The 27,847-nt window shown below is 37.5% G+C and overlaps 1 protein-coding gene and 1 long non-coding RNA gene across 3 annotated transcripts in view; one reads left to right on the top strand and one right to left on the bottom strand.

The window, feature by feature from the left end:
- Positions 1-23,476, top strand: part of LOC108711364 (myocardial zonula adherens protein) — a 45,102-nt gene extending 21,626 nt beyond the window's left edge. The window contains exons 3-16 of one of the 2 annotated variants that reach the window (XR_001934883.2): positions 3,884-3,970; positions 4,423-4,584; positions 4,727-4,819; positions 5,770-5,883; positions 7,520-7,672; positions 8,965-9,090; positions 10,799-10,927; positions 11,342-11,430; positions 11,888-11,993; positions 12,665-12,748; positions 14,834-14,934; positions 17,945-18,057; positions 20,445-20,483; positions 21,754-21,853. Coding sequence is in view for 1 of the 2 variants with exons in the window: in XM_018253029.2 (XP_018108518.1) it covers positions 3,884-3,970; positions 4,423-4,584; positions 4,727-4,819; positions 5,770-5,883; positions 7,520-7,672; positions 8,965-9,090; positions 10,799-10,927; positions 11,342-11,430; positions 11,888-11,993; positions 12,665-12,748; positions 14,834-14,934; positions 20,445-20,483; positions 21,754-21,874 (1,404 nt within the window). In the remaining variant the exon portion in view is untranslated. Of the gene's footprint in view, positions 1-3,883; positions 3,971-4,422; positions 4,585-4,726; positions 4,820-5,769; positions 5,884-7,519; positions 7,673-8,964; positions 9,091-10,798; positions 10,928-11,341; positions 11,431-11,887; positions 11,994-12,664; positions 12,749-14,833; positions 14,935-17,944; positions 18,058-20,444; positions 20,484-21,753 lie in introns of both variants that reach the window. The other variant, XM_018253029.2, reaches the window with a different exon arrangement.
- Positions 1-27,750, bottom strand: part of LOC108711366 — a 75,340-nt gene extending 47,590 nt beyond the window's left edge. The window contains exons 1-2 of the long non-coding RNA XR_001934884.2: positions 27,554-27,750; positions 13,049-13,147 (exon numbers count right to left, since the gene is read on the bottom strand). This is a non-coding gene — a long non-coding RNA (uncharacterized LOC108711366). The remainder of the gene's footprint in view (positions 1-13,048; positions 13,148-27,553) is intronic.
- Positions 27,751-27,847: the final 97 nt, after the last annotated feature.

Below are 27,847 nucleotides of genomic sequence, written 5' to 3'. Positions count from 1 at the left end.
CCACTGAGAGCAACATCCAAGGGGTTGGGGAGCAACATGTTGCTCACGAGCTACTGGTTGGGGATCACTGTGCTAGACTGTGCCTTTCCATTAGAGCTCACATTCTCTATATAAAAAATTGTCACACAACCTATGCAGGTGAGAACTTGCCTCTGGAAGTCCTTAGCAAAATATTTACCTTGGTCCCTCTATACCTGGTCACAGAGCTGGATGTTTATTGTGATCGCAAAGACTTTTTAATGCGTAGGCTGTAATTGAGATCATTAAGGGTGTCTCTGATGTGGCTGGCTCCTTTCTAAAGTGATTATTGTGCCTGAGGCTGGCCTCAGCATCTAAAGAGTTAAAGAGAGTTGTTAAAGAGTGTTGTTAATAAGTAAAGGAAAAGTGGATGACAGTGAAAGAGACAGGATGGGTTAGGAACATTCTACAAAGTTTGGAGAAAGAACAGCAGCACAAGTCATCTTGGGAACAAGTTGTAAGTGATGGAGACCAGAAAGAATTAAAGAAGGAGGTTTAGGTATGGTGACACAATTGTATGCTGGTAAAGAAGTGGCTTTATACAATGGTAGGACCTTTTTAACTTAGTAGAGTTAATGTTCCTTTCTGCAATATCATTCTTTAAAGCATGTATTTTTATTGAGCAAGACAGATAATTTATTATTTGAACTGGATAATACAGATAAAGTCAAATAACTTGATACTGGAATCAAGAATACAACTCACATGTCTTAGACAATAAAATAAATCAATAGAATTGTGGTTTATTCACAATTCAATGAGAAGTTATCTTGGGAGCCAGATGTTAATAAAACAGGAGGTCTATGGAGCTGCAGATACTGGGCACCGCAGAAATCGAACACATTGTTACATATGATTTCCGGGCTTCAAGTCAGACAGCCTTAAGCTGAAGTGTTTGGGTGTGTTTCCTTGTCTGTTTGATACTTTAGTGGTCTTAACATGTGACCTGACAACTTTTAACACAGATTTAGTCTGTTACTTTACATGCACACCTGGGCATATATGTTGGTGACTGTATCACCCTTAAATGGATTGCTCACCTTTGAAATAACCTTTAGTATGATATAGAGAGGATATTTTAAAACACTTTGCAATTGGTTTTCATTTTTTATTATTTGTGATTTTTGAGTTATTTAACTTTTTATTCAGCAGCTCTTCAATTTGCATGGTAGCTAGGGTCCAAATTACCCTAGCAATTATGCAGTGATTGGAATATGAATAGGAGAAGCCTGAACACGAGTAATAAAAATTAGTGGTTACAAAACAAACACATTTGTAGCCTTACAGAGCATTTGCTTTTTAAATGCATGCTCAGTTTTGCAGTCATTTTTGCACTTGGTTTTTGCTTATATATAATAATGAGCTCTTTGGGGTTATAATAAACATGGAAATCAACAGTCTTATGAGACATTATTAATGTATAGGGCATGAGATAATGTTTCAGAATGCGCTCTAGGTTCTGTAACCCCCCCCCCCAAAGAGTGACAATGTAAAATAACAGTAGATATGTAAAATAACAGTAGATCATCAGGCAGGTTGTAGAAAGTGTATATAGGGTTAATAACTTTCAGTGACTTGCCCATAATACTACATTTCCTTTGGGTGATTATATTTATTTTGGAGGTAGCTTTGTGCCTTTTGTCAGTGTGAAAGAATTTAAAGAAAAACTCAAGCACACCTTGCTTTTCACACCAGTATTTTGTTAAACCAGGTCTGGCTCTTCAGTTTTTTTAAGCAGGCTTGCCCCTTTTGGTATTGCCGTTGGACCATGATGGCTTCTGTTTAGTGGGATTATCAGTTACGGTGAGCAACTATCTAGACATTTTAGCCTGGCGAGATGTTATTTGTATGCATCAATGTGTTACAGGGACATGTTCAATGCAGCTAAGAGTGTGTAATGTGATCACTGATTCACATTTCTTTTCATACGGTCTTCCATATCATTCTCTTTGCAGATGTCTCATGATATGACTTGGTAAAGGCAATACACACGTAATTATTAGCAATAGCACAACATGTTGTTTTGCTCTAGGCCTTAGTCTTTTATTACCAGAGCTTCATAATGCATCATATTAGAACTGAACTGGAATATAGACTTTATATAGCATGGTATGCTGTAAAATTCAAAGTGTGTAACGGCTAATACTGTGAATATGTGATATGTGTGCTGATTTCCAGTAGGCTTCGCGTTATCACCCTTTGGTGATAAGACTGCATATTTGTATTATCAAGACACAGAGAGGTCCATAGTACACTCTTGGGAATATCAAGGACAGCAACAAGTGGAAAGTATGGCAAATATTTCTTACCCAAGCCCTCTTAAAAGCAGCATATTATACATTGCACCTTAAGATTTATAATAAAGTAAATACAAATATAAAGTTAATTTTACGTGCAATGTTCTCTGTCATTGTGTCTCAGTGATGTAAAACACCAAAAATTGTCAGTGAGAAAAGGTGATTATTACGGCAACTGACAAGGGTTTTCATTGGGGTAATACAGGAATAGGCTCCTTGTGCCATAACAAAAGCAAATCTCACACCTTTATCTTAGAAACTATTTTTGGCATTTCGTCTTAGTGACGCCTGGGAAAAATGCCAGCAAATGACCCGCCTGCTAGTGAACTAAATTGGGCAAATTACAAATTAATTTCCTTTTTAGCAATGGAGCACACTTTTTAGGCTGTAAGGATTAAGGTGATTCCACATTACAGGTTACACTGATGGCATTCTAAGGCACTATGCATGCTTATCAATGTGTGTCACATTTGGGTTTGAACAATCCCAGAAAGAGTGTTTTTAGAGAGCAATTTATTTTGCAACTACTCATGGCCTCATGTGTTGTCATTATAAACAAAGATGTAAGTGTAAATAGTTACAATAGAAATATTCTGCCATCACAATTGTTTAGAGATTTTATGTTTTTTAATCATCCTCTGTACTGTTTTGACCCATCACTTATAAAGACAGCTGGTAGATAGTGCCACCAGCAAAATTATTACATTATAAATCCAGAAATAGGATATTTTTCTTAGAACACATTTAAAGGGATACTGTCATGGGGGGAATTTTTTTTTTCAAAATGAATCAGTTAATAGTGCTGCTCCAGCAGAATTTTGCACTGAAATCCATTTCTCAAAAGAGCAAACAGATTTTTTTATATTCAATTTTGAAATCTGACATGGGGCTAGACATATTGTCAATTTCCCAGCTGCCCCAAGTCATGTGACTTGTGCTCTGATAAACTTCAATCACTCTTTACTGCTGTACTGCAAGTTGGAGTGATATCACCCCCCTCCCTTTTTCCCCCCAGCAGCCAAACAAAAGAACAATGGGAAGGTAACCAGATAGCAGCTCCCAAACACAAGATAACAGCTGCCTGGTAGATATAAGAACAACACTCAATAGTAAAAACCAATGTCCCACTGAGACACATTCAGTTACATTGAGAAGGAAAAACAGCAGCCTGCCAGAAAGCATTTCTCTTCTTAAGTGCAGGCACAAGTCACATGACCAGGGGCAGCTGGGAAATTGACAAAATGTCTAGCCCCATGTCAGATTTTAAAATTGAATATAAAAAAATCTGTTTGCTCTTTTGACAAATGGATTTCAGTGCAGAATTCTGCTGGAGCAGCACTATTAACTGATTCATTTTGAATTTTTTTTTTTCCATGACAGTATCCCTTTAAATTGCTTATTAGTCTGTCTACTAATCTGTTTCTCCTATAGTAACACCCCTGAATGGAGAAGTGCAGTTTATATTGGTTCAAGTTTTTGACATTATTTTGAAATGCATGTGTTTGTATGTGTTAGTTAATCTACTTTGAATTACCAAAAGAAAGATTTGATTTTTCTTTCTCATTTAGGCTGATCTTAGAAGTACAGCAGAAAGGAGAAAAAAGAGAAATGGCATTGTCTTGTCTGAAAAGAACACATCTGAACCACCAACCCTTGTAAGACAATCTTTATCTGTAAATATATTCTTAAATAATTTTATAACAATATTATGGTTTCAATAATAAAATGCCTAAAACACAGCTAAATATAAATTATAGTTAAACCTTTATACTTTTGGATAACTCTATTAATGTAAACCTTTATACTCTTAGATAACTCTATTAATGTGATTCATTGGAACTATGTAAAAGTGCATTTGGTGCACCAGTTTAGTTGGTGGCCACTAGTGCGGTTTGTTGCAGTTTGGTTGTTGGCCACCATGTTTGGCCATGCCACATGCAGTCCCAGGCTCCCATATGGCTATTATAGATTCATATGGATTTTAACAGCAAGCCACCCTGCCCTCTCCCCAACCAAGGGGCAAGAGTACTTGCAGTTAAAATCCATGTGGGGGTATGGAATTCCCTAAATAGCATGCCTAGATTTACTGTTTTCTCCTTCTTTTTAGCATCTCTACACCATTCCCAAAAACAATTCACCATCTGCAGTGGCTTCCCATGGAGTGGTATATGGTGTTGTACAGAGGGCTGAAAACAACCATCAGAACGAGGTTGTTGTCTATGAGTGGTCTACTAGCCAGATAAAGGAAGAGATGAACTACATCAAAGATGTAAGTAAATAATAACCTGTTCTTGGCACATGCATAAAAAAAGCATTAATATTACTATTATGTTATTGTAACAGCGAGAATAGGAAATGCATGTGTGCTGTACTCATGGCATAACGTAAAAATGTGCCTTATTATATTTCAGGTGAGAGGGACTTTGGAAAAAATCAGAGAGAAAATGTTTGGAGAGTATGATGAAATGAAACAAAAAGTTCAACAGCTCACTCATGAAATGAAAGTGAGTATATTATAACAGTGCTTATTTACTGTGTCATCATTTTAGTATTATCATATATTATCATTATACCACTAGTAGCGCTATCTTTTTTATCTTTTTCCAAAGCAAAAATATGAGCAATGTCTTCCTGCCCACCCCCTGTGCCATACTCAGATGGTTTCCCATGATTTGATATAGGAAATGACGATAGGTGATTTCTGGTGTTTTGAGTCCTGCAGTGGCCAAAATTCCCCATGTGCAAGTTATATAGGGAACACATACCTTGTAGATGAAACTCATGTTACAATGTGCCCCTTTAATTATTGCAATAGCCAAGAAATTAAATTAAAATCTATTTAAAATGTTAACAGGTGCTTATATTTACCATCCTTTAAATCTCGTCATCTCTTTTCCTAAAATACAAGAACATCTGTGGCAATTGAAGGATTGGTTCACCTGTAGTTAACTTCTAGTATTTTATAGAATGGCCAATTCTAAGCAACTTTTTAATTGGTCTTTTTTTTTTATATATAGTTTTTGAATGAATTGCCTTCTTCTTCTGACTCTTTCCAGCTTTCAATTGGGGGTCAATGACCAAAATCGAAAAAACAAATGCTCTGTAAGCCCACACATATATTACTGATCTTTCTATACAGGCCCTCTCCTATTCATATTCTAGTCTCTTATTTAAATCAGTGCATGGTTGCTAAGTTAATTGGGACCCTAGCAATCAGATTACTTAAATAGCAAACTGAAGAGCTGCTGAATAAAAATCTTAATAACTCAAAAATTAAATAATAAAAAATGAAAATGGCAAATTCTCCCAGAAAATCACTCTCTACATAATACTAAAAGTTTACACAAAGGCGAACAACCCCTTTAAGTTTTCAGAGCAATATTTTCCTCTGAAAAATGAATGGGCAACACAACAGCTGTTTTCTTAATAATTAATGTCTATACCCTGTACTCAGGTTTCTTCAGTACAAAAGGAGTTCTTGGAGAGCCACTCCCAGGCGCAATCTGCAGCACTGGATACCTTTGGAACAATCAATAGTTCCCTGAATGCGGCTTCTATAGAAATTCAGGTATGCTAGAAACATTGCTCTCATCTAGAGATCTGATGAATGGGAAGTTCATTCTTCCCTACTGATGCAAAGAAAACACAGTATTTCTGTCTAGTCAAAAGTAGGGATGCACCGAATCCACTATTTTGGATTCGGCCGAACCCCCGAATCCTATGTGAAAGATTTGGCCGAATACCGAACCGAATCCGAACCCTAATTTGCATATGCAAATTAGGGGTGGGAAGGGGGGAAAAATTTACTTCCTTGTTTTGTGACGAAAAGTCACGTGATTTCCCTCCCCATCCCTAATTTGCATATGCAAATTAGGATTCGGTTCGGCCGGGCAGAAGGATTCGGCCGAATCCGAATCCTGCTGAAAAAGGCCGAATCTTGGCCGAATCCCGAACCGAATCCTGGATTCGGTGCATCCCTAGTCAAAAGTGTAATGGCACTAACAGTGTAAAGGAATTGAGATTATTCTAAAATATGGGAGATGCTCTTACTTTGCAAAATGCACATATAAAATTACTTACCTTATATAGTAGAAGCCATTAAACTAGTTTAAGCATATCATTATAGAAAACTGGCAACACGTAACTGTCATACAGTTTATATCTGTATGGAATTTGTTTGTATTACAATGTGCTGGAATGTTTCAATGTGTTGGTTACTTGCTTGTGTAGAATTACTGCTTAATACTTAGCCTGTTCAAAGTACAAGAGATGATTTGACGGTTAAGTAGCATGCAGGACACTTAACCACAATCATTAACCTCCATAGATTATAGTAGTCTCATGATTTAGCCTCCTTTCTGACAGTTATACAGTATTTTAGCTTGCCTCTACAATAAAAATACACAAGTATGACATTTTTTTTAAATTAACTACCAAAAGCTTGAATATTGAAACCTCCTGATACCACATGTCAAAAAAGTAAGATATTAATGATAATTACATGTTAGTAATAATAGTTTATATATACAGAAGTAAAAACTATAGGGGCAGATTTATCAAGGGTCGAAGTGAATTTGAGGGAATTTTCGACGTAAAAAAATTCGACATTCGAAGTAATTATTTGGATACTTCGACCATCGAATAGGATACTACGACTTCAAATTTCGATTCAAAGTAAAAATCGTTTGAATATTTGACCATTCGATAATCAAAGTACTGTCTGTTCGACTTCAATACTTTGCCAAATTAAACCTGCCGAAGTGCTATGTTAGCCTATGGGGACCTTCTACAACATTTTTCTAAGTCTTTAGAGGTCGAAGGAAAATCGTTCGATCGATCGCTGAAATTGTTTGATTATAATTCGATCGCTCGATGGACAAATTCGATGAAAAATACTTCGACTTCGATATTCGAATTCGAAGTGTTTTAATTTGATGGTCGAATTTCGAAGTATTTTATACTTCGAAATTCGACCCTTGATAATTCTGCCCCCAAGTTGCAACTTTTAAGAAAAGAATTTCACAAATCATTAGTCTAGCACTAACACTGTGACTTTAGCTTTCTTTCTTTCAGGGCAGCAAGTAGTAGATGGATTTTGGCACTAGTATGAAAACAAATACACACTTAGTCCTTCATAAATACTGACAAATGAAGTGGCAATACTTTTAGCAAAATTGTATTTGCATAATTTGTATGTCTCTCAGAAAACTCTGGTGGATATGACCTTGGAAAACAGCAACATTAAGGATGAAATGAAGAATTTAAAACATTCGTATGAAGAATCCTTGGACAAACTGAAAAAAAAGCAGCAGTTGTTGGATACTGCCCAAAGTGAAAACCAGTTGTTAAAAGTCAAGGTAAACATTTCCTGAAACTCTTGGCTCCTGTGTGGTTATAAACTTTGATCTACAGAAAGTGACTATTACGTGCTATATTTACCAGACATCGCCCAGGTCCATGTTTAATTATATCATTCTACATAATAGTTGGCAGTAAACATTATTCCTGTACATGCGTATATATATATATATATATATATATATATATATATATATATATATATATATATATATATAAATATGATGTAATATTGATGTGATTTTTTTTGACAACTACAGTTATATAATTAATCACATTACAATTAATTACATTTTAAAAACAGCCCATTTATTCTCTGTTGTAATATACTGGTTCGATGATTAGTTCTAGAGATGAAAAAAACTGATGGAAAAAGAGGAACAGTCTTGGTAGTTATATTGGTCCTATCCTCTGGAATAATAGCACAGTATGTACTGTACTATTATTAGTAACAAGTATGTATAATGTGGCAACCTATTCCTTAGCAATGTAAAACAGAAGTGTGTATACACCAAGCATATAAGTTACATATACTGTAAATACGGAGGTAAAGACAGCTCTGCCCATTAGAGCTTACAATTGAAAAGGAAAAGGGTCCATGATAGTGAAGTGTGGGGTTGGGCCAAATCAGGAATCAGCAAAGTGAGAGATGTGGAAATAACTCACTAGGTGGCAATGGTAAAATCATTAAGGGAAGCTAACCTATATGAGAGTAACCTTCTTTGAATGATTGTGTATAATATTGATATAAACTGAAAGATGGGAAAAGGTCTGATAGAACCTGGAAGTTAATTCCAGAGAATTGGTGTTCCTACAGCATATTCCTGACTCTGTGTAGATGAAATGTTAATTAGGAAGGAATTAAGGGGCATATTGTTAGTAGAGCATTAATTAATCAGGTGAGGTTTCAAATATTTTTAACTAATCTAGTAAAAAAGACGATTCACACATTCCTTTAACAGCACTACAGTTATGCCACACATAGAGACCAAAACATATTTGTGTGCAGATTCTTTTGCCATGTTGCTCAAATTGAGAAAATGCCCAATGCCCAATGTAATGCCCAAATATCTCTTAATAACATCTAACATTCACATATTAGTGACAGGCAATTTTCAAATATTTTAATGACTATGGGGTATTGGATATTTCTCCGCTGGATGATGTGCCAGCAGAGAAATGCTTCAAAGGCTCACAAACACCATCACTGATGAGATGGAAGTAGATCTATAGTTGGCCACAATATATGAGATCATTTTCTGATTTTTGGTGCATTTTTCTGTGTATACAGATTGAATCTTCCCAGGAAGCTAATGCTGAAGTCATGAGAGAAATGACACGAAAGCTGTACAGTCAATATGAAGAAAAGCTTCAACAAGAGGAACTGAAATACACTGCAGAAAAAGATATGCTTGTGGTAATTAGAAAAGATCTGCTCTTAAGAAACTTATGAACATTTTAACTGGCGATGCACCGAATCCAGGATTCGGCAGGGATTCGGCCTTTTTCAGCATTATTCGGATTTGGCTGAATCCTACTGCCCGGCCAAACCGAATCCGAATCCTAATTTGAATATGCAAATTAGGGGTGTGGAGGGAAATCACATGACTTTTTGTCACAAAGGAAGGAAGTAAAAAATGTTTTCCCCTTCCCATCCCTAATTTGCATATTCAAGTTAGGATTCGGATTCGGTAGAATCTTTTGTGAAGGATTGGGGGGTTCGGCAAAATCCAAAATAGTGGATTCGGTGCATCCCTAATTTTAACAGTGATTTTAGCTATGTGTAAATTTGTACATAAAAAAAAGTTTATGGAAAAAATAGGGTGTATTTACAAAAGCAAGTTCAGGACATGAATGCAGAATTGTTCTTGTTTTTAAGCCTTTCATAAAGGTGCTTAGGGGGAAATTCACTAAAGGGCGGAGTGACTAACGTTAGCTAAAATTCGCCAACGTGGCGTCATTTTGGCACTTCACCGATTTACTAACAGGCGCAGGCGTATATTCGCTAGCGAAGGAGATAGACTGTACTGCTACTTCGCACTCTAACGCCAGGTGAATTTTCGCTCTGGCGAATGGACGTAACTATGCAAATTCACTAAGATGCGGATTGTAATGAACGTTGAATACCTCTTGGCCAGACTTGCATTCGCCACCTCAGACCAGGCGAAGTGCAATAGAGTAAATAGGAGTTCCTCAAAAAATAGTAGAAAACATCCCAAAAAATGCTGGCAACTTTTCAGTTTTTCGGGGTGATAGGCTGCAATGGGTACCCGGTGTAATGTATTTGCTGCTACATATATGTCCATTGAAATTTAACTTTGCGGCGTATGCAAATTAGACAACGCTAGCACAACTTTGCTTGGCGAATTAACGCTAGCAAAACTTCGCCATCGTTCGGCGCCCTGGACGCAACTTTGCATTTTAGTGAGTTAGCCTTGTCCTGGTGAATTTTCACCTAGCGAAGTGTGCCGATGTGAACAAAGCCGTCACTGGCGAATTTCCATAGGTTAATGAATTTGCCCCTTAGTGTCTGTTCAACCTGCCCTGCAAGTACCTACACATGCAAGGGATCCTCAGGAGCAATGTTTCCTCAAATTCCTTTTCAGATATGTGCACAAAAAAATATTTTGTGTGCACATTTTAAACTTTTGAGCGCAGTTTTTAAAAACTGTGTGCTCAGGTCAGAATTAATACAAAATATTGTGTTTTCACACAAAATTCTTTGTGCTCACCATAATTTGTTGTATGCGCTATGCTCAAAATTTGTGTGTGTGCGGACAAGCACACACCTTAGAGGGAACATTGCCTAGGAGTTACACCAGAGATCTGTATCCAGTGAATCACATACTAATGCCATTAGTGATGCCTTGCACCGGCATGATTCCATTCGCACACACATGTAGTAAGACAAATATCCACGGCAAAATGCTTGCGATTAACTAAAACGTGGGTGCTCATTTGTATATGCATTGCTAAATTGCACAGAAGTAACAGAACATGCTATATAGCAGGATCCTGGAATGATGCTGGAATCAGAGACAAAACATGTGCCGGAGATTTGCACTTAACAGTGCCGTAGTAAATGATCTGTAGTAACTGTTATTAGCTTTTTTGTTTCTTTAAAGGATCAGACAAGACTGTACATGAAAGCAGTTGAAGATGCTAGTGAGAAGGTTCGCGTTGCTGAGATTAAAATTGAAGAAAGAGATGTAAAAATTGCAGAACTTGACAAATTAGTGCATCGTATGGAACAGGTACCTTTCCATCACTGAAATAAAGCACAGGATGCTAGATTTGTGTATATGTCTTTAGATTTGAGATTAAACAAAAGCAAAATTAAAAGACTATTATAATATATATATATATATATATATATATATATATATATATATATATATATATATATATATATATATATATATATATTCTTTCTGATGTACACCAGCTCTTTGCAATGTTAGTACCACTGCTCATTCTTTATGCTCTACTTCTCCTGCTTCACTGAAGTGAAGCCTCTTTTCCATGTTGATTGAAGTTAGCCAGTGTTTCTGGTATGCATATACAAAAACGGGCATAGAGAGAGATCACCAGTTCTGTACAGGAAGTATTTATTTATATGAGAAGACAAATAAACTTCAAAATGTCATAGGTATATGTGTATCCTTTAGGAACGAGAGCAACTGCATGAACAATTGATGAGACATGAAGAACAAATACAAAATCTTGATAACAGGATGCAAATGCATTCACCAGACAGGTAATGTTTAAAGCTCTAAAAGACATTAAAGAAATAGCCGGAAATGCAATATTTTACATAGTAATTGCAACATAGTTAAAGATGCTTTATTTGTATTGGTACATTTAAAAAAGGTCTCTATTGGGTCAGTATAGGCATTGGCCTCCCCTGTTTCCTGGCAAGGGTGGGCGGAACAGGCCAATTCTTTGCAGATTATTAAATTGCCATTAAACTAATAAACTGATTTTTTTAAGTGTAGGGACAGGAAGCTATATATTAAAGCAGTAAGGCTACAGACATGGATGCCATATGGTACTGATCTGACCAATCAAATGAATCACTTAAGAAAAAGAAGGAAAGCATTTTATGATACCTTAGGCAGATTATTTGCTACAAAATAAATATCATTTGGGATGAATAATAATCAGAATGACTTCAATTATAGAATCATGCAATTTGCTTGGTTTGTTTCTGTCAGGAACGAACGTTTAGAGGAAGTTGCGACAAGTTTAAGAGAACGCATTAAGCATCTGGATGACATGGTTCATTGCCAACAAAAGAAGGTTAAACATATGATTGAAGAGGTGAGATTGATAAGGAAAAATGAAAAAGTGATATTTGTTGGTACACATGAGGGGGCAATTTCTGGGGCCATAACCAGCTAAACAGGGAAGTCAGTGGGACTCTTCATTAAAGGGACAACTGTCTAGATACTGAAAAATAAAGCTATATAATGCACTGATGTAAAATCTGATTATTGTCTACTGGCCCTTTCATATGTCTGTATACACTTCTAGACGGGTGAGGAGTAAAATATATAATGACAACAAGAGGGAATTTTCGAAGGGAACAGAGAAAAACTCTTTGAAGTTATTCTAAATAGGAAACTGAATACATCTTGTGTAACTTCCTTTTAGGAAGTTACTTTCCCTCTGCAAGAAGGAAATCTATACATTCAGAGAGGATCAGGACAAGCCTAAAAACAATGAGATATATATATATATATATATATATATATATATATATATATATATATATATATATATATATATATAACAAATAAAATATATGCAAACACATGATTTAACAATCAAGTATACAATATGTAGATTTGCCAGATTCCCATCATTCTTGGAGAAAATTGTTAGAAAATCCAACAAAAAACTTTGAATCAGGAATTATAACAAGGTACTTCAATGACCTTATTTTCTTAATAAAAGCAAAGATTTTGCTGAAAATTGTCGTTTTTATACAGATTGAATTGCTGAAGAAAAAGGTTCACTACAAAGACTTACTCATCCAGCAACTGCTAGAAAGGATTGCTTTTCTGGAAGGAGAGGTAAGATGAAAATGTAAATGGCATTAGTATGTTGCTCAGTTTTGCCTATGGTGCAACATAAGCTAAGCTCCTCAGCAAGTCAATGTAGTAAAAACACCTCTTGAGCATCTTGGGCTACTAACAATGTATTTCATTATCCTGCAGGGAGCATAATACAACATTACAACAATGAAGTTCTATTGGTATTACTCAGATAAACTAAAAGAGGCATGTGCCCTTTACAAATGATAACTGCAGTCTTGATAATTTCTCATCTATAAGTATCATCTACAAAAAATAAAGAATGAAAATAATACCAACCTTTTACTTATGGCTGCATTATGCTGAATCTTTAACCAATCCAAAAGTGCTCCCCAAGCTCCCTGCTGCAGCCAGGCAAACTTCGTATTTATCAAATGCCTACATATTTATGGTGAAAATAATAAAAAAAATAATTTAGAAATAATAGTCCAAAACTTTTTTGGATGCAGCATATTTTATTAATTGGGAACTTTTTTGCATTTCTTCATCTATTCATACAGTGTTACATGAACATTTTTTTGTAGAACTTTGTGCAGAGTCAAGGACTGAATCATGTGTGTAATTTGGCAATCAACAAGGACATTTAAGACTATGGGGGGCATTTACTAAGTGCAGGGCAGGGAGCACAGTGCAAAAAGGGGCCTGTTTTTATAAAAGGTAGGCAGAGGAGGAATGCCTGACCCCACCTGTCTTTTATCTTGCGTGTTATTCAGATGCTCCCTGCCAGTGCTGCACTGCTAGGTGCAGAGTGAATTCAGACCACAAATGCAAATATTATTACATGAAAAATATAGGGTGCACATTTGCACTTGTGTCCATGGTTAAAGTAAATGACCCCTTAAATGTATGAGACCCTTGTACTAGCAGTTTACTCCTATAAGGTAACTATAGGCATAACCCAGTTTATGTATATTACATGTTTTGTAAACTGATGAGCCCTAATAAAGTTATAACTTGTCTGCAGGTGGGTTCTGATGAATGTGAATCCTTTCAAAGACCTTTAGCGATAATGTCCTTATTCAGGATTACAATTCTGCGTGTCAATAAATATGCTACCACACCTCGAGAAACACTGCTGAACAGTCTCACTTCAAAGTAAACAGACTTTATCTCAGTTGTGATAGAAACCAAAAGATAACATGCACAGTTTCAGACAACTAACCTTGCTAAGAAGTCACGGATGCTTAATGCCCTAAGGCCAGTAGCACACCAGGTGGATCTGCTTCCATCCGCTCCTTGCTCTAAACACACAATGTTGACCTGTGTGCACATACAGTATATAGAGCAGATTTCACAGCAGTAAAGCAAAAGTGTGCATTTTCATGCAGAACTACACTCTGTGTATGCACACAAACTGATACTGTCACTGTCAGTGCACTTAACACAAGGAGCAGAGCGGCTTGGATCCATATGACCAGCAAGCCTAATATGTAAGCAATTCATATCCACCAATCTTTCAGAATACCATCTGCCAGCCCAGTACCTTAAAGGACGAGTGAAGGTGGGGTGTCTAATGTATTGGCACATACTTTGGTGGGGCTACAAATATAGGTAGCGGTGAACAAAAAAAAAAATTGATAATGGATGGAGAGGTTGCACAGGAATTCACTAGGTGGGGGTCCTGATATTTCCTCAAACTCTACTAGAGTTAATTTTCATAGCTTAAATCTTAAAATTGTGCTCAGACTCTCACCCATATGATCTTGGTAAATGCGGCTGATTTTAAAGTGACAACACAAATGTTATCAATAGCAAAATACACCATATTAATATGGACAAAAAGCAATTCCTATAGATTTCACTAAAGCTGCTGTGTTTTTAAAATATGCATGCCATTCTAAACACGAACATGTTTATACCTTTGCAAAGTAGGGCTGGGCATTTAACCTGGAGCCCATTCTATTCTCTCAGCAGCTCTTCAGACATCGCCAAATGTCATAAATCTACCCCACATTCAGTAATGATTTGCAGAGTACTGCCTCTCACAGCTGAACTTGCCCTGTAGTTTATAGTTTAAACACAAACCTGCAAATCCACAATAACTTGTTCAACTTCCATTTACAGAACACAGAGCTACAAGATAAAGTGGACTTCTTGATGGCAAACCAAACAAAAACTAACAAGGAAACCAAAGATATTGGAACATCATATGATATTCCAGACAGGTATATAACATGGAGATTCAAATAAGCTTCTTGCAGTTATAGAATCTTTAGGGCCCTGGCCAGTCATTTTAAAACTGAGCATTCTTGTTTTTGTGTTCTTTTGACTGTTTGTAGTCATATTACATTCCTTTCAAGCTAGAATTTCAGTTTGGTTTTTCTATTAATAAACAGTTATATATTGTGTCAAAAGTACTTTTTTTGAAGTGCTAATTACTAAATGTTATGGTGGAGGTAGTTTGTGGTGCCCTCAGATTTTTGCATTATGTCTTCAAAGGACAAGGATAGGTGCATTTACTATGGGGCAGATTTATCAAAGGTCGAAGTGAAGGTTCGAAGTTAAAAACTTCGAATTTCGAAGTAATTTTTGGGTACTTCGACCGTCGATTAGTCCAACTTCGATTCGAAGTTGAAAAAAACGTCAAAATTTGAAGGATGAAACTTCGACCATTCACTACCTAAAAGCTGTCCAAGTGCTGTTTTAGCCTATGAGGGACCTCCTAGAACCTTAATGGAGGCAATTGGGGGAGTTTGGGAGATCAAAGGTGTTTTTTTGTATAAAGACACTGCTGCTTTTAGGATGTGCAAGCCCAATATGCTTTTCCCCAGGTTAATGCAGCTTTTTCTGAAATGGACCACAGGCTCTGGGGAAAAATCCTACTGCTTTTGCCTTTCCTTGTCCTTTAAAATTGAATGCATATTTAATACAGTTTTCTACTAAGTGATACACAAAAATCTGCTCTCAATTATAAAAATAAGTGAGTTATTATATTGATATCATGAATCAAATAAATTGCTCAGTATGATCCCTGTGCTATGAACATTTTTTTCTCCAAGTGTGTATGTCTATATGTATACAAATATATATTTATATACACACATACTGTATGAGGAGCTCTTCACTTGATGGGTGGCAGGGTGGGGTTTTCTTGGGCAAGTGGTGGTTGTGTTGGATTGTTTTGCACTGGCATCACATATATTTTGTAATAAGGAAAGCAAATATAGAGATATAGGTGGAATGGCAAGAACAGTGTAATAGTGATCTTTTATTACAAGGTGAATGTGAGAAAGCTAAAGATAGGGCAAGCTGATAATTTTGTGAATATACACATACACACATATTATAGAAAACACTGTATAATGACTGAACAAACATTATTTTGCTTTAAGACCAACACTCTTTTGGTCAGTTTGATTTTTGTAAAATGACTATGTGATTGCTAGGAAGGCCCTGTGTCCAAACAAAGAGTTCCCTTGTCTAGTCATTGGCTACCTGTCCTGACCTCTGTCTGTGTCCTTAGCTTTACTTTTATCTGAAGTTCATCTAGGGGCCCATTTATTAAACCTCAATTTTTTTCTGGTTGAGATGCATTGTACATACTTTTTATTATGTACAGCACTGAATACTTGCTTGGATGCATTGTATTTTGTGTATTTGTGGTATGGCATACAGTAATCAATATTTCACACTGTAAGATAAAGCAAACAATATACTACAATGAAAACTAAAATGTATTCGCTTTGAGTCATGAATGCTTATCCTAATACATCCAAACGCTTGTGACGTCAGTCATGCAGGAAAAGTCTTTTTCTTTGTATTTTTATGTTCAAACCGTACTGAGATATGTGTTATGCAGACAGCGTTCTGTCATTATAACAATGATTATGAATTTAGAAACAGCAGAAGGCATGTCTTTTGTTAATAATAAAACAAGGGCACTCCTATTCCATGAAAGATATTTCGCCCAATAGTTACTGTAAGTTACTGTGGCAGCTCCACACTGCCAATGCCCCAGCACATTTTGCTTCTACATAGTCACATCATGCCAAAATACTGAAATTATCCTGTCATAGTAATGACACATTAGAATGCAAAGCCAGGACCCACCCAGCATTCTTTCACTCACAAAATGTGTCCACAGTGATATCTATCTTCTTGTTCCCTCTATTGGCTACAAGTCGTCTAAATTTAAATCATAAATCAGCCATTGCCTCAGTGCAGTGTTGCTAATACATCCTTTGTGATTAGTGTTAATTGGACATTGAAATGCTTGGACAGAAAAATCTAGTTGTTAATGGTTCTGTGGCGTCTTTGTCTTTTGTAGTTTCCCTGATATCACCATACTTAGTAACTCACATCATGCACCTAATATTGACATTTTCCCAGGGCTTTAAAATGTTACTTTCTGCCACTGTGGAGCCCCATTTATATACAGATCTGTGAACTGTTATCCAGAATGCTCAGGACCTGGGTTTTTCCGGGATCTTTCTGTAATTTGGACCTTATCTTAAGTCTACTAGAAACTCATGTAAACATTAAATAAACCCAATAGGCTGGTTTTGTATCCAATAAGGATTAATTATATCTTAGTTTGGATCGAGTACAAAGTACTGTTTTATTATTACAGAGGAAAAGGGAAATCATTTGTAAAATTTTGGATTATTTGGATAAATTAGAGTCCTTGGGAGACGGCCTTTCCGTAATATATATACACATATATATATTTAAATAATGGTCCAATAACTGAGAAACTGCAGATTTATGGCACTGCATCGATCTGTGTAATCTTGCTCACGTGTATGAGCCATGTGTTACATCTAGTAACACTCTGTAGGATAGTGATGTGCGGGCCGGGTTTGGGTCGACCGCATAACTCCGGTTGCGGGTGGGGGGTGGGTCCGGGTTGAGCTCTTCTTCCTGCTCTTCCTGCCCGCCACCTTGCACTGTAGGTATGGCAGCTTCTGACTTCCTTTTTTAAAGACGCACGCCTTATTGGGTCTATAAAAGTAACCCGGAAGTCGCGGGCGGGCGCAGGTGGAGGGCTACTACTACTTTAGGATCTTTTTTGAAACTGTGCCATATAGAACACCGTCATTAAAAGGCTTTATATTTAACAATGTGCAATAGTAGCTATTTATATTAAGTATAAAGTTAATAAAGTTATTGCCATATTTCTGCTTGCATAGGGGAACATATTTCATGCTACTCATGTGCCTATCTACTTCCTTCCAGTCGTAGGATTCTAACTGTCTGTATAACCGAAAATGAAGCTCGATCAATATTCAATAACTGAACGACTGGCTGCTATTGTCTTACAATACAGCAGCCAGGGGAGATAAGAGAAGGTAATAGGAAATTTTAATAATACACAGTAACTTCTCTTTTTTGTGCAATTTATATTCCATAAATAGTTATGCATAGTTTTGCATTTTGCTGGTTATCCAGTATTCATAAAGTTATACATTATAAAATCTCTGTGTATGTTTTTATTCTGCTTTTATTCTACTGTTCTTGTGTACACAAGTTAACAGGCAGCAGTCTTGAATAACTCAATAGAAGAATTTCAAACCACAGACTTTCACTGAAAACTAAACTAGAATATCTGGAAGAAAGTACCATATTGAAAGTAACACGAGATATTTCCCAACATATATGTCACATTCTGGGCTAAACCACTTATGTCTATGAAAGTGTTCCTTTACTCATTCTCATCTCTCCCACTCTGCGTTCAGTGCTGCAATAGAACCCCATAGTCCTGCAGCATGGCCTATTTTTATATTAATAAAGAACACTGACATACACTTTCCCATGGATTTAGGATGACTGTAGATATTTTCAAATATATTTTTAGCACCTTTCATCATTATAATGTGGGTTGCACTTCTTTTCATGCTATTAATATTCTACTGCAGCAATGTATGTGTTTTTATGGTATGGTTTTAGTGCGCCTGAGAAAATGCAGACGATAAGGTACAATTTCACCCTGTTCTGTTGGAGAACCATTCTTCACATTTAGGCTTCCCTTTATTTTAAGGTGTAAAAGGCAGGTGCAATGGCATGCAACCCAGTCATACATCTGCTTTATGACAAGCAGTAGACATAGGTTTTTGTGCATGGCTACAATCTCACATTCATTTTCAACACAATTTCGTAACTTTATGGGGCCTCTTTTTAGTTGTAGTTTTTCTCTTAAAAATTTGTTTGTTTTAAAAAAAAAGTCCCCAAAACTCTCTAAGCATTTCATGACCTAGGGCCTAAGCAATATTTGACACAGTTGCCCCAGCATTTCATGATAACCTCATCAATATGTGGCACTGTGCCCCCAGGAATATATGACACAGTCTGTCCGCCAAAATGGTGTCTTCTGTCCCATCTTTAGTATGTACTGACAGGTGTGGCATTTGCCTTGTCAGTGCACATAAAAGACAGATTGTAGTGCAAAAATGCATACTTGTGAGTCCTCATGCTGAAATCCTCCCGTCTGTGCCATGACAGGCTGATGTTCTGCTTGTCAGTGCATACTACAGACAGTGAAGGGCAACAGATTGTTTGCATGTGTGACACTGAATCCACAATTAAATTCAGGATTTGCCGGCTCATAAAACTTTGTGCAGGATTTTAATTAGGGCGACCTTAGTATTTACTAGAATTAAATCTAACCACAAAATATAATGTGACTATAGTTGTAGGCAATTAAAGTTGAGGGGTTTTTCAACAATGCAAAAGTCATGATTGTCATCTAATTTGAATATACATATTAGGGTTTGCATGTGGTTTGGCATTCAACTGATTCAGTGTATAATGTATGTATCTAAATATAACTTTATTTGTAAAGTGCTATTAAGGAGCTGCAACTCTGCACAATGCATAAAAGTACAATATATATAAAAGTATACAAGGGAAAGACAAATCACACAATAAATATACACAGAATTCATATCAGGACAAAGAGCTTAAGTGCTATGTGGTAAGAGACACAGTTGGAAGGAGGTTACTGGCCCATAGAACTTACAGTCTAAGTGGACGGGAGGCTAACATACAGGCACAAATTGGAGATTAAAAAGTGCACAAGGTGATGCATAGTCAGTAGGGACAGGACTAGGCTAATGTTCAAGTGCTTGAAAAAGTAGACTTTTAGGGGCATATTTACTAAAGGGCGAAGTAGCCATTGCTAGCGACAATTCGCCAGTAATCCCATCTGCAGGGACATCGCCAATTTACTAACAGGCGTAGAGGACAATTCTCTAGCCATCGCTAGCGTACGTTCTATCGCCTGACGACTCTTCGATCTGGCGAATGGTCGTTACTTCGCAAATTCACTAAAGTGCAAATTTTACTGAACATTACCTCTTTTGCCAGAGTTTCCTTTGCCACCTTAGACCAGGTGAACTTATAAATGAAGCTACATCCTCCTCACTCTTATGTCGGTGACATCAGAAAATTCATAAAAGTTGTAAAAAACCCTGGCAACTTTTACTTTTTTAAAGTGGGATTTCCTTCGAAAGTACTTGGCGGGAAAGTCAGGAAGATCAGTTAATTATGGATCTAATTATGGATCTTTGTTAATATCCTTTACATCAGTATTGTGCAGGATAATGTGTAAGGTCCCTGACACTGTACCAAGTATGGATTGCATGTTTTTCTGTACTGTACAGATAACTATAACATATTTTATAATAATTCTGATTCCAAATATATTGTTAAACATTTTATATTGTCTTATTCTTTACAGTGCTTCGGTTGATGGCTCTACAACACAGTCTACTTCAGTGTAAGTACTTGCATTTGTATTCTTATACTTGTATTCTGTAACTTATTTGTAAAACTGAAAGCAGTTAGTGCACCAAAAAACTTCTCCTATATTTTACAACTTTGTCAGTTATGCCAAAGGATAGCACATGGAATTTATATATTGGTATTAAAGGGGCTCTTCACCTTCCAAACACTTTTTTCAATTCAGCTGTTTTTAGATTGTTCACCAGAAATAAAGACTTTTTTCAATTACTTTCCATTATTTATTTTTTACGTTTTTTCCAAAATCTAAGTTTAAAGGTGAATGTCTCTGATGTTTGAGTCTGACAACTCAGTAATTCAGGTGCAGATTCTAAACTGTTACAATTTTAAAACATTGAGTTTATACATTTCTCAGCAGCATCTCTGGAGTATTAGCAACTATTGTATCAATTCTAACAGCTGCCTGTAATGAAACCCAGAGATTCTGCTCAGCAGGGACAAAGATAAGAAATGTATCAACTAAATATATCCATTTAGAACAGTTTACAGGATCGGCGACCCCCCCCCCCCTCCCAGAGCTGCTTCAGAAGGAGAGAAATGACACTTTACACTTCAATATTAGAAAAACCGTCACACATAGAAAATAGAAAGTCGTTGGAAAAAGTCGTTATTTCTGGTGATCTATCTGAAACCAACTAGTTGTTTGAAGGTGACCAACACCTTTAAGTAATGTAGCTGGAATGCAGTTCAGGGAAATTGATCAGAGGACATTCTGGGAAGTTATACATTCACATGCTATATTTTATGATGTGTAAATAAATAAATAAAAAAGTAGTAACATATAGTATTGGTGGTGCTATTGGGTGCACCAGAACTAACACAGTAAGATAAGAATTTTGGTCTTTTGCAATTGTTATGCCTCATATCTACGTAATGGTATCCAATATGATGCCAAAAATACGGATTCTTTTTGTTGACAAAATAATTTTTGTTGAATGAAAGAGGATTCCTACATAGCTTATGTATAGCATACATAGTATATAGCTAAATTGACAACCAGGCTCACCAGTAGAAATATTGGGTCTGGCTTCACATGCCCCAGAACTTCAAAGCCAATGATTTAATGCATCTGTGCATGAAATGAATAAGGCTGTTTGTACACTTTAAGCCTTTGGGAAAAGTAATATCTTTATATTTATTCGTGGATCTGTGAGTGCCTACTTCAATACTTTGGTATTACTTTTGTGGACCCCAGCCCAATTAAAATATAAATCAGCTTTCTGATGCATTTTTCTTTCTCTTAACAGAATTAATGAAGACATCCCTGATGGATACAGCAGTGAAAAACATTCCAGAACTCCTGTCAAGCGATCCTACACTCCTTACATGAGAGTTCTACAATTGAGCATGAGTCACAAGGTCTCCTAAATACCGGTCCATCAAGACAAGACAGCGATTGGCAACTCAACAAACAAATCAGATTCAGATCTTATATTATCAAGCCACGAAAAGATTTTTTACTTGAACTCCAGTGTAATTTTGCATTCTGTTTCCCATTGTAAAGTGGCCACTGAATTTACACTTCGTTCATGCTATATTTATCAGTCGGGATAAAAAAACCCTCTTCATTTCTGTGCTAACAAGAATGACACAGGTCACTGCCAAACCTCTTTTCTACATTTATTCTATTGAATTCTATGACACGATATTTATCAAGGCATGGCAATATGTGCTAACTATATTCTTCTATTACCCTTGCCACGGTTTTAACATAAAACTGTCAAATGTCACACGAATCCATTATTAACTATACACAAAATAATAACTAGACTGCAAACAGTTCTAGCAATTATCTTACCAAAGTTTTCACTACATATAAGTCACTACAGGTCTTTTTATTGTTGATATAACTCAGACAGCCAGACGGCACTTCTGGAATGTGGTTTATTGGAGTTGCTGCTGTTAGACAGCTAACGCGTTTCGGGAATGTATCCCTTAGTCATATTGTTGATGCTGACACTATTACAGGCCTTGAATAAGAGCTGATGGGTAGCATTATTGGGGCTGGAGAATGTGCTATGTCTTATAGGGTATAGCATTTACTGTATAGAGAGTGTGTGTGTGTGTGTTGAAATGACCCTCGCAGTACTGGCCAGAACATTCTGTATGTGTGTGTGTGAGTGTGTGTAAATACACAAAACGTTTTATTTCGCTTTATGGATACATCAATGTTGTGGATGCCTGTATTCTTTAAGATTGTGCCTTGATTGCTATATATTTATTTGTATGAATTTTGAACCATGCATTTTGTGTGAAAGTTATATAGCAGTAACAGCTAAAATATCATACTTCTATTAACCCTTTAAGTGCCTGGACTATAGAACCTGCAGTGGCTCTAAAGGGCTACTGCTGTTTATATGCAACATGAGATCAAAACACTGCCGACACTCAATAGGTTAAAGGCTATCTTAAGTTTAAGCTGCATTTTATAGCTCATGAATAATCTTGTATCATTAACATGCCTACGCAATGTACAGTACTTTAGTGGGCTGGGACTTTCCGCCCAGGCTTACAAGGTTAAATCACATCTACTAAAGGCAAAAATGCTACCCATGGGGATGGAGAGCATTCTTACTGCATCTCTTAATGGAAGAAACTGTAAACAATAAAACTTCAAATAAACATGATTGTATTGGGGTTGCACCCCTTTTTAAATTGCCTTTGAAGTACTGCCATGTGCCTTAATGTGTAATATACCTATTTTCTTACTGTGCAGTTCTTCTGGTTATGTTTTTATTTCAGTGTTATATACAATTATGAAGCCAGTAACCAAAATATAAAAGCTATTTTGATAGTAGACTGTACATTGTTGAAAGCATGTAACATCTGTAAATTAACATTTTGTAAGGGAAACTGACTACAATGACTCATTCTGAGTACTAATTACTCAGGGCGGGGCTAACAACATATGCATTTATACTTAAGGCAAAACTATGGAACAATTCCATACAATTAAAGTACTCCAAGTAACACAGAGCTGTGATTTTTTTTTTGTAACCTTAAAAAAACCAACAAAGTAACCACCACATAATTTTACATCATTTACCCTAGTTATTGTAAAAGAAACTTTATGTGAGAGACTGTTACATAGTTAGTTACATATTTAAATCGGGTTGAAAAAAGACAAAGTCCGTCAAGTTCAACCCCTCCAAATGAAAACCCAGCATCCATACACACACCCCTCCCTACTTTCACATGAATTCTATATACCCAAATCTATACTAACTATAGAATTTAGTATCACAATAGCCCTTGATATTATGTCTGTCCAAGAAATCATCCAAGCCATTCTTAAAGACATTAACTGATTCAGCCATCACAACATCACCCGGCAGTGCACTCCACAACCTCACTGTCCTGACTGTGAAGAACCCCCTACGTTGCTTCAAATGAAAGTTCTTTTCTTCTAGTCTAAAGGGGTGGCCTCTGGTACGGTGATCCACTTTATGGGTAAAAAGGTCCCCTGCTATTTGTCTATAATGTCCTCTCATGTACTTGTAAAGTGTAATCATGTCCCCTCGCAAGCGCCTTTTTTCCAGAGAAAACAACCCCAACCTTGACAGTCTACCCTCATAATTTCAAATAAAAGTCTTCCATCCCTCTAACCAGTTTAGTTGCACGTCTCTGCACTCTCTCCAGCTAATTTATATCCCTCTTAAGGACTGGAGTCCAAAACTGCACTGCATACTCCAGATGAGGCCTTACCAGGGACCTATAGAGGCATAATTATGTTTTCATCCCTTGAGTTAATGCCCTTTTTTATGTAAGACAGAACTTTATTTGCTTTAGTAGCCACAGAATGACACTGCCCAGAATTAGACTACTTGTTATCTACAAAGACCCCTAAATCATCATCATTTAAGGAAACTCCCAACACACTGCCATTTAGTGTATAACTTGCATTTATATAATTTTTGCCAAAGTGCATAACCTTGCATTTATCAACATTGAACCTCATTTTCCAGTTTGCTGCCCGGTTTTCCAACTTAAACAAATCATTCAGCAAAGTGGCAGCATCCTGCATGGAACCTATAGTTCTGCACAATTTAGTATCATCTGCAAAAATAGAAACAGTACTTTCAGTACTGTGTGGCTGATTTGTTATGAGCACTACCAATGCGTACCACTTGTATCATTACTTGATTTATGCTTTCAAATTGGCTGCAGGGGGTGATCATCTTGTAACTATGTTAAACCATCTTTCCAAGACCATGCACAGTGTGGTCTGGCTTCAGTTGGAATGGTTAATCATCATGAATTATGAAAATAGCACAAGTCAAATAATATCTGCCAGAAGCCGATACAGCAAGACTGATTAATAATCAGAATATGCATACTGCACTGGGTCCTGTTATGTCATGTAATCTAATGTGGATTTTATAGTTTTTGTATTGTTTAATACAAACTTTTTCCAACTATGCAGAACCAGTGGAGGCAGCAAAATAATCCTTCAATGTGAATCCCAGTTTATCTGTTTAAATCTGGCTCCATGATTTTTGTCCATGCCACTGGAGTTGGAAACATTAAAAGGATGTAAAGGCAAAAATAAAATCCAATATGAATCTCTACACAGTCGCCGACTGTTCTACAGGGAAACAAACAAAGCTTCTTGAGTTCTGCACCGCTGGGAAGTAAGGTGGGTGGGGAGGATCCCCCCTTGCAGTTTGAAAGTATGATTGTTTCCCTGCAGAGCAGCTAGGGACCGTTTGATGTTTCCTATCCACAGCAGTCAGAGCAAGTAAAACAAAGGGGAAATTGCACTGCACACAGTCAGGTTTCTTACGAAAACAGTACAAATTTTTTAATAAAAGTACATTGGAGATACAGTAGGTTTCTTTTTCATTAAAGAAAGTAAAATTTTAATTTTTTTGCCTTTACATCCCCTTTAAGTTACCAGATCCCAAAAAGGCTTCTGAGCTTGCCAAGTGTCTTTTAATGGTGTGAAACTGCCCTTATTAACCCTGAACTCAGAAAGCCCTGGCTGCCCTCGATTGGTTGGTAGCTCTAGAGTTTCACCCAGACTTGCACCCACTGAACTGATGCAAACATTGTTTAGAATGCACCAAAAGTCACACAATTTGCAGCACCAATACACATGAACAATTGCGTCTGTTTTGCCACATTGCAGAGGACGAAATTTGGATCAAGGAAGGAATTATGGGGACACCTGCATTACGGGTATAAACATAGTGATTGCATTCTAAATTGCACTTTGCACATGCATTAATCAATGACCCCAATAGTGTTTGTGAAACAACATTTAAGGACATATTTACATGGTAAATTTGTGTTATAAAGGAAAACACTTCTGTCCATCAAAGTCAACCTTTTCATGTATGCCTAAGCAGCAGTGGGGGGGGGGGATAAATCAGTGCCAACCCTGATGTGCCCATTCAACAGCAACCCGTTTATAAATCAAAACGCTGTGGCATTTAGACTATTCAGAGATGGGGTTGGGGTTTCTGTTTTGGCTCAGTAAAGCAATCTCCTTTATTACCTACAATGCAGCAACGTTGCAAAGCAGGGTTGCCAGGTTGGCTATTTTCCAGCCCCTACTAATTTATAGCTCAGGTACGGGGCCTTTGGCTGGTTTGTACTTTGGAAACCAGACAGTTTTTTCTTGCCCTAATGTGCCAAGCCTGTGTCTCCCAATGCATGCTGGTAATGTAGTTTTTGTTTAACAATTTGCCAACTGTTTAAGTTCAATGTAAGACTACAATACCCAGCATGCAATGTGACTGGCTTGTGTAGAAGTTAGGAGTTACCAGATTTTGGGCTCTCTACCCAGTCTCCCAACACTCAAGCATTCTCACGTTTTCCAGTGACTTTCCTCAATTTCAGCTAATTCTGGGGCAAAAATCTGCTGGCCACCAAAATGTCTAGAGGATGAGCAGATTTACCAATATTTATTGAGATCGCATATGAATTAAGGCCTTATGGGGCCCCTATACCTCCTGGGCCCCCCTCTGTAGTTATACCCCTGGCGACGGGCAAATCTGTCCCATTTTGCTTCATAGAAAAACTTGAAAAAGGAGTATTTTCACATATATTCATTTATTTTTAGACTTTTTTTCATCCCACATATTGTGCTATTTGTCGGTTACATTTGAAGTGCCTCTTGGTTAGTTTTGGGCTTGTTTTGTAGCCGTCTTTGGCTGGTTTTGAAAATTATACCTGGCAACAACCCTAGTACCAAGCACCAATCTCTATGACCATACCCATATGGAACGCATTTTAGGACATCCAGCAGCAAAAATACCTGTCCTGCATGCAATCTCCTATGCCTTCGGAATGTCGAATCGGTTGCTTTTACCGTCACTCATCGTCAAAATCTGCACGTGGATAAACAATTGCAGCAGCACTCCGATATGTGAAAAAAACTTTTTATTCGTGCAACAACGGCAATCACACCTCCGTCCTCTACCCTCCCTTCTCAGCCATCACTCATACGAACTCCGCCCTCAGCCCTCTTCCTTCCGCCCTTGTTCACTTTAGAAACTTAAAATAAAACTGTCGGCTGAAAAGAGAGATCTGAGGGGGGAGTGCTGAGGAAAGAGGGTGGAGCAGGCCGGACTGGCAATCTGCGGGTTCTGGCAAATGCCAGAGGGGCTGCTATAAGGTGCCATAGAAAGTCACTATTTAGTGGGCTGGGGGGGCTGATTGGGCCTCTGTGTATCTGAAATGCCAGGGCCTATTTTAATTCTCAGTCCAGACCTGGGGTACAGGCTGAGCAGGGTGGGCGGAAGGAGTTCGTATGAGTGATGGCTGAGAAGGTAGGGTAGAGGACGGAGGTGTGATTGCAGATTTGGACGATGAGTGACGATAAAAGCAACCGATGCGCCATTTCGAAGGCATAGGACATCGCATGAAGGACAGCTATTTCGCTGCAGGATGTCCTAAAATTAGGGTTGCCACCCGGCCGGTATTTTACCGGCCTTGCCGGTAAAACACCTGCTGGGGCCGGTATTACAAATTTACAGGCAATGTAGCTGCTGCTAATTTGTAATACCATTTACAAAATCCCCTGCCCGCCCGATGAAAACTTACATTTTCGTTGGCTTCGAGCGGTGGCCCCGCCCCCTTTGCAGCAGTACTCCACATGACCCGCCCCTTTAGTGACGCCACGCCCCATGGCTCCGCCTCTTTCGTCGCGCCCCGCATAGGCTCCGCCCCTTTTCGCGGCGCACCTCGCATAGGCTCCACCCCTTTTCGCTTTACGCCCCGCCCCTTTCTTTTACGCCCCCCCCACCATGGCCGGTATTTTTTTTTGTTTTAAAAGGTGGCAACCCTACCTAAAATGCGTTCCGTATACCCACCCACAAACAGAATACAGCTGCTGTA

Source organism: Xenopus laevis, chromosome 3L (assembly GCF_017654675.1).
Source record: "Xenopus laevis strain J_2021 chromosome 3L, Xenopus_laevis_v10.1, whole genome shotgun sequence".
NCBI lineage: Eukaryota > Metazoa > Chordata > Amphibia > Anura > Pipidae > Xenopus > Xenopus laevis.
This window is presented reverse-complemented; position numbering and strand designations above follow the sequence as displayed.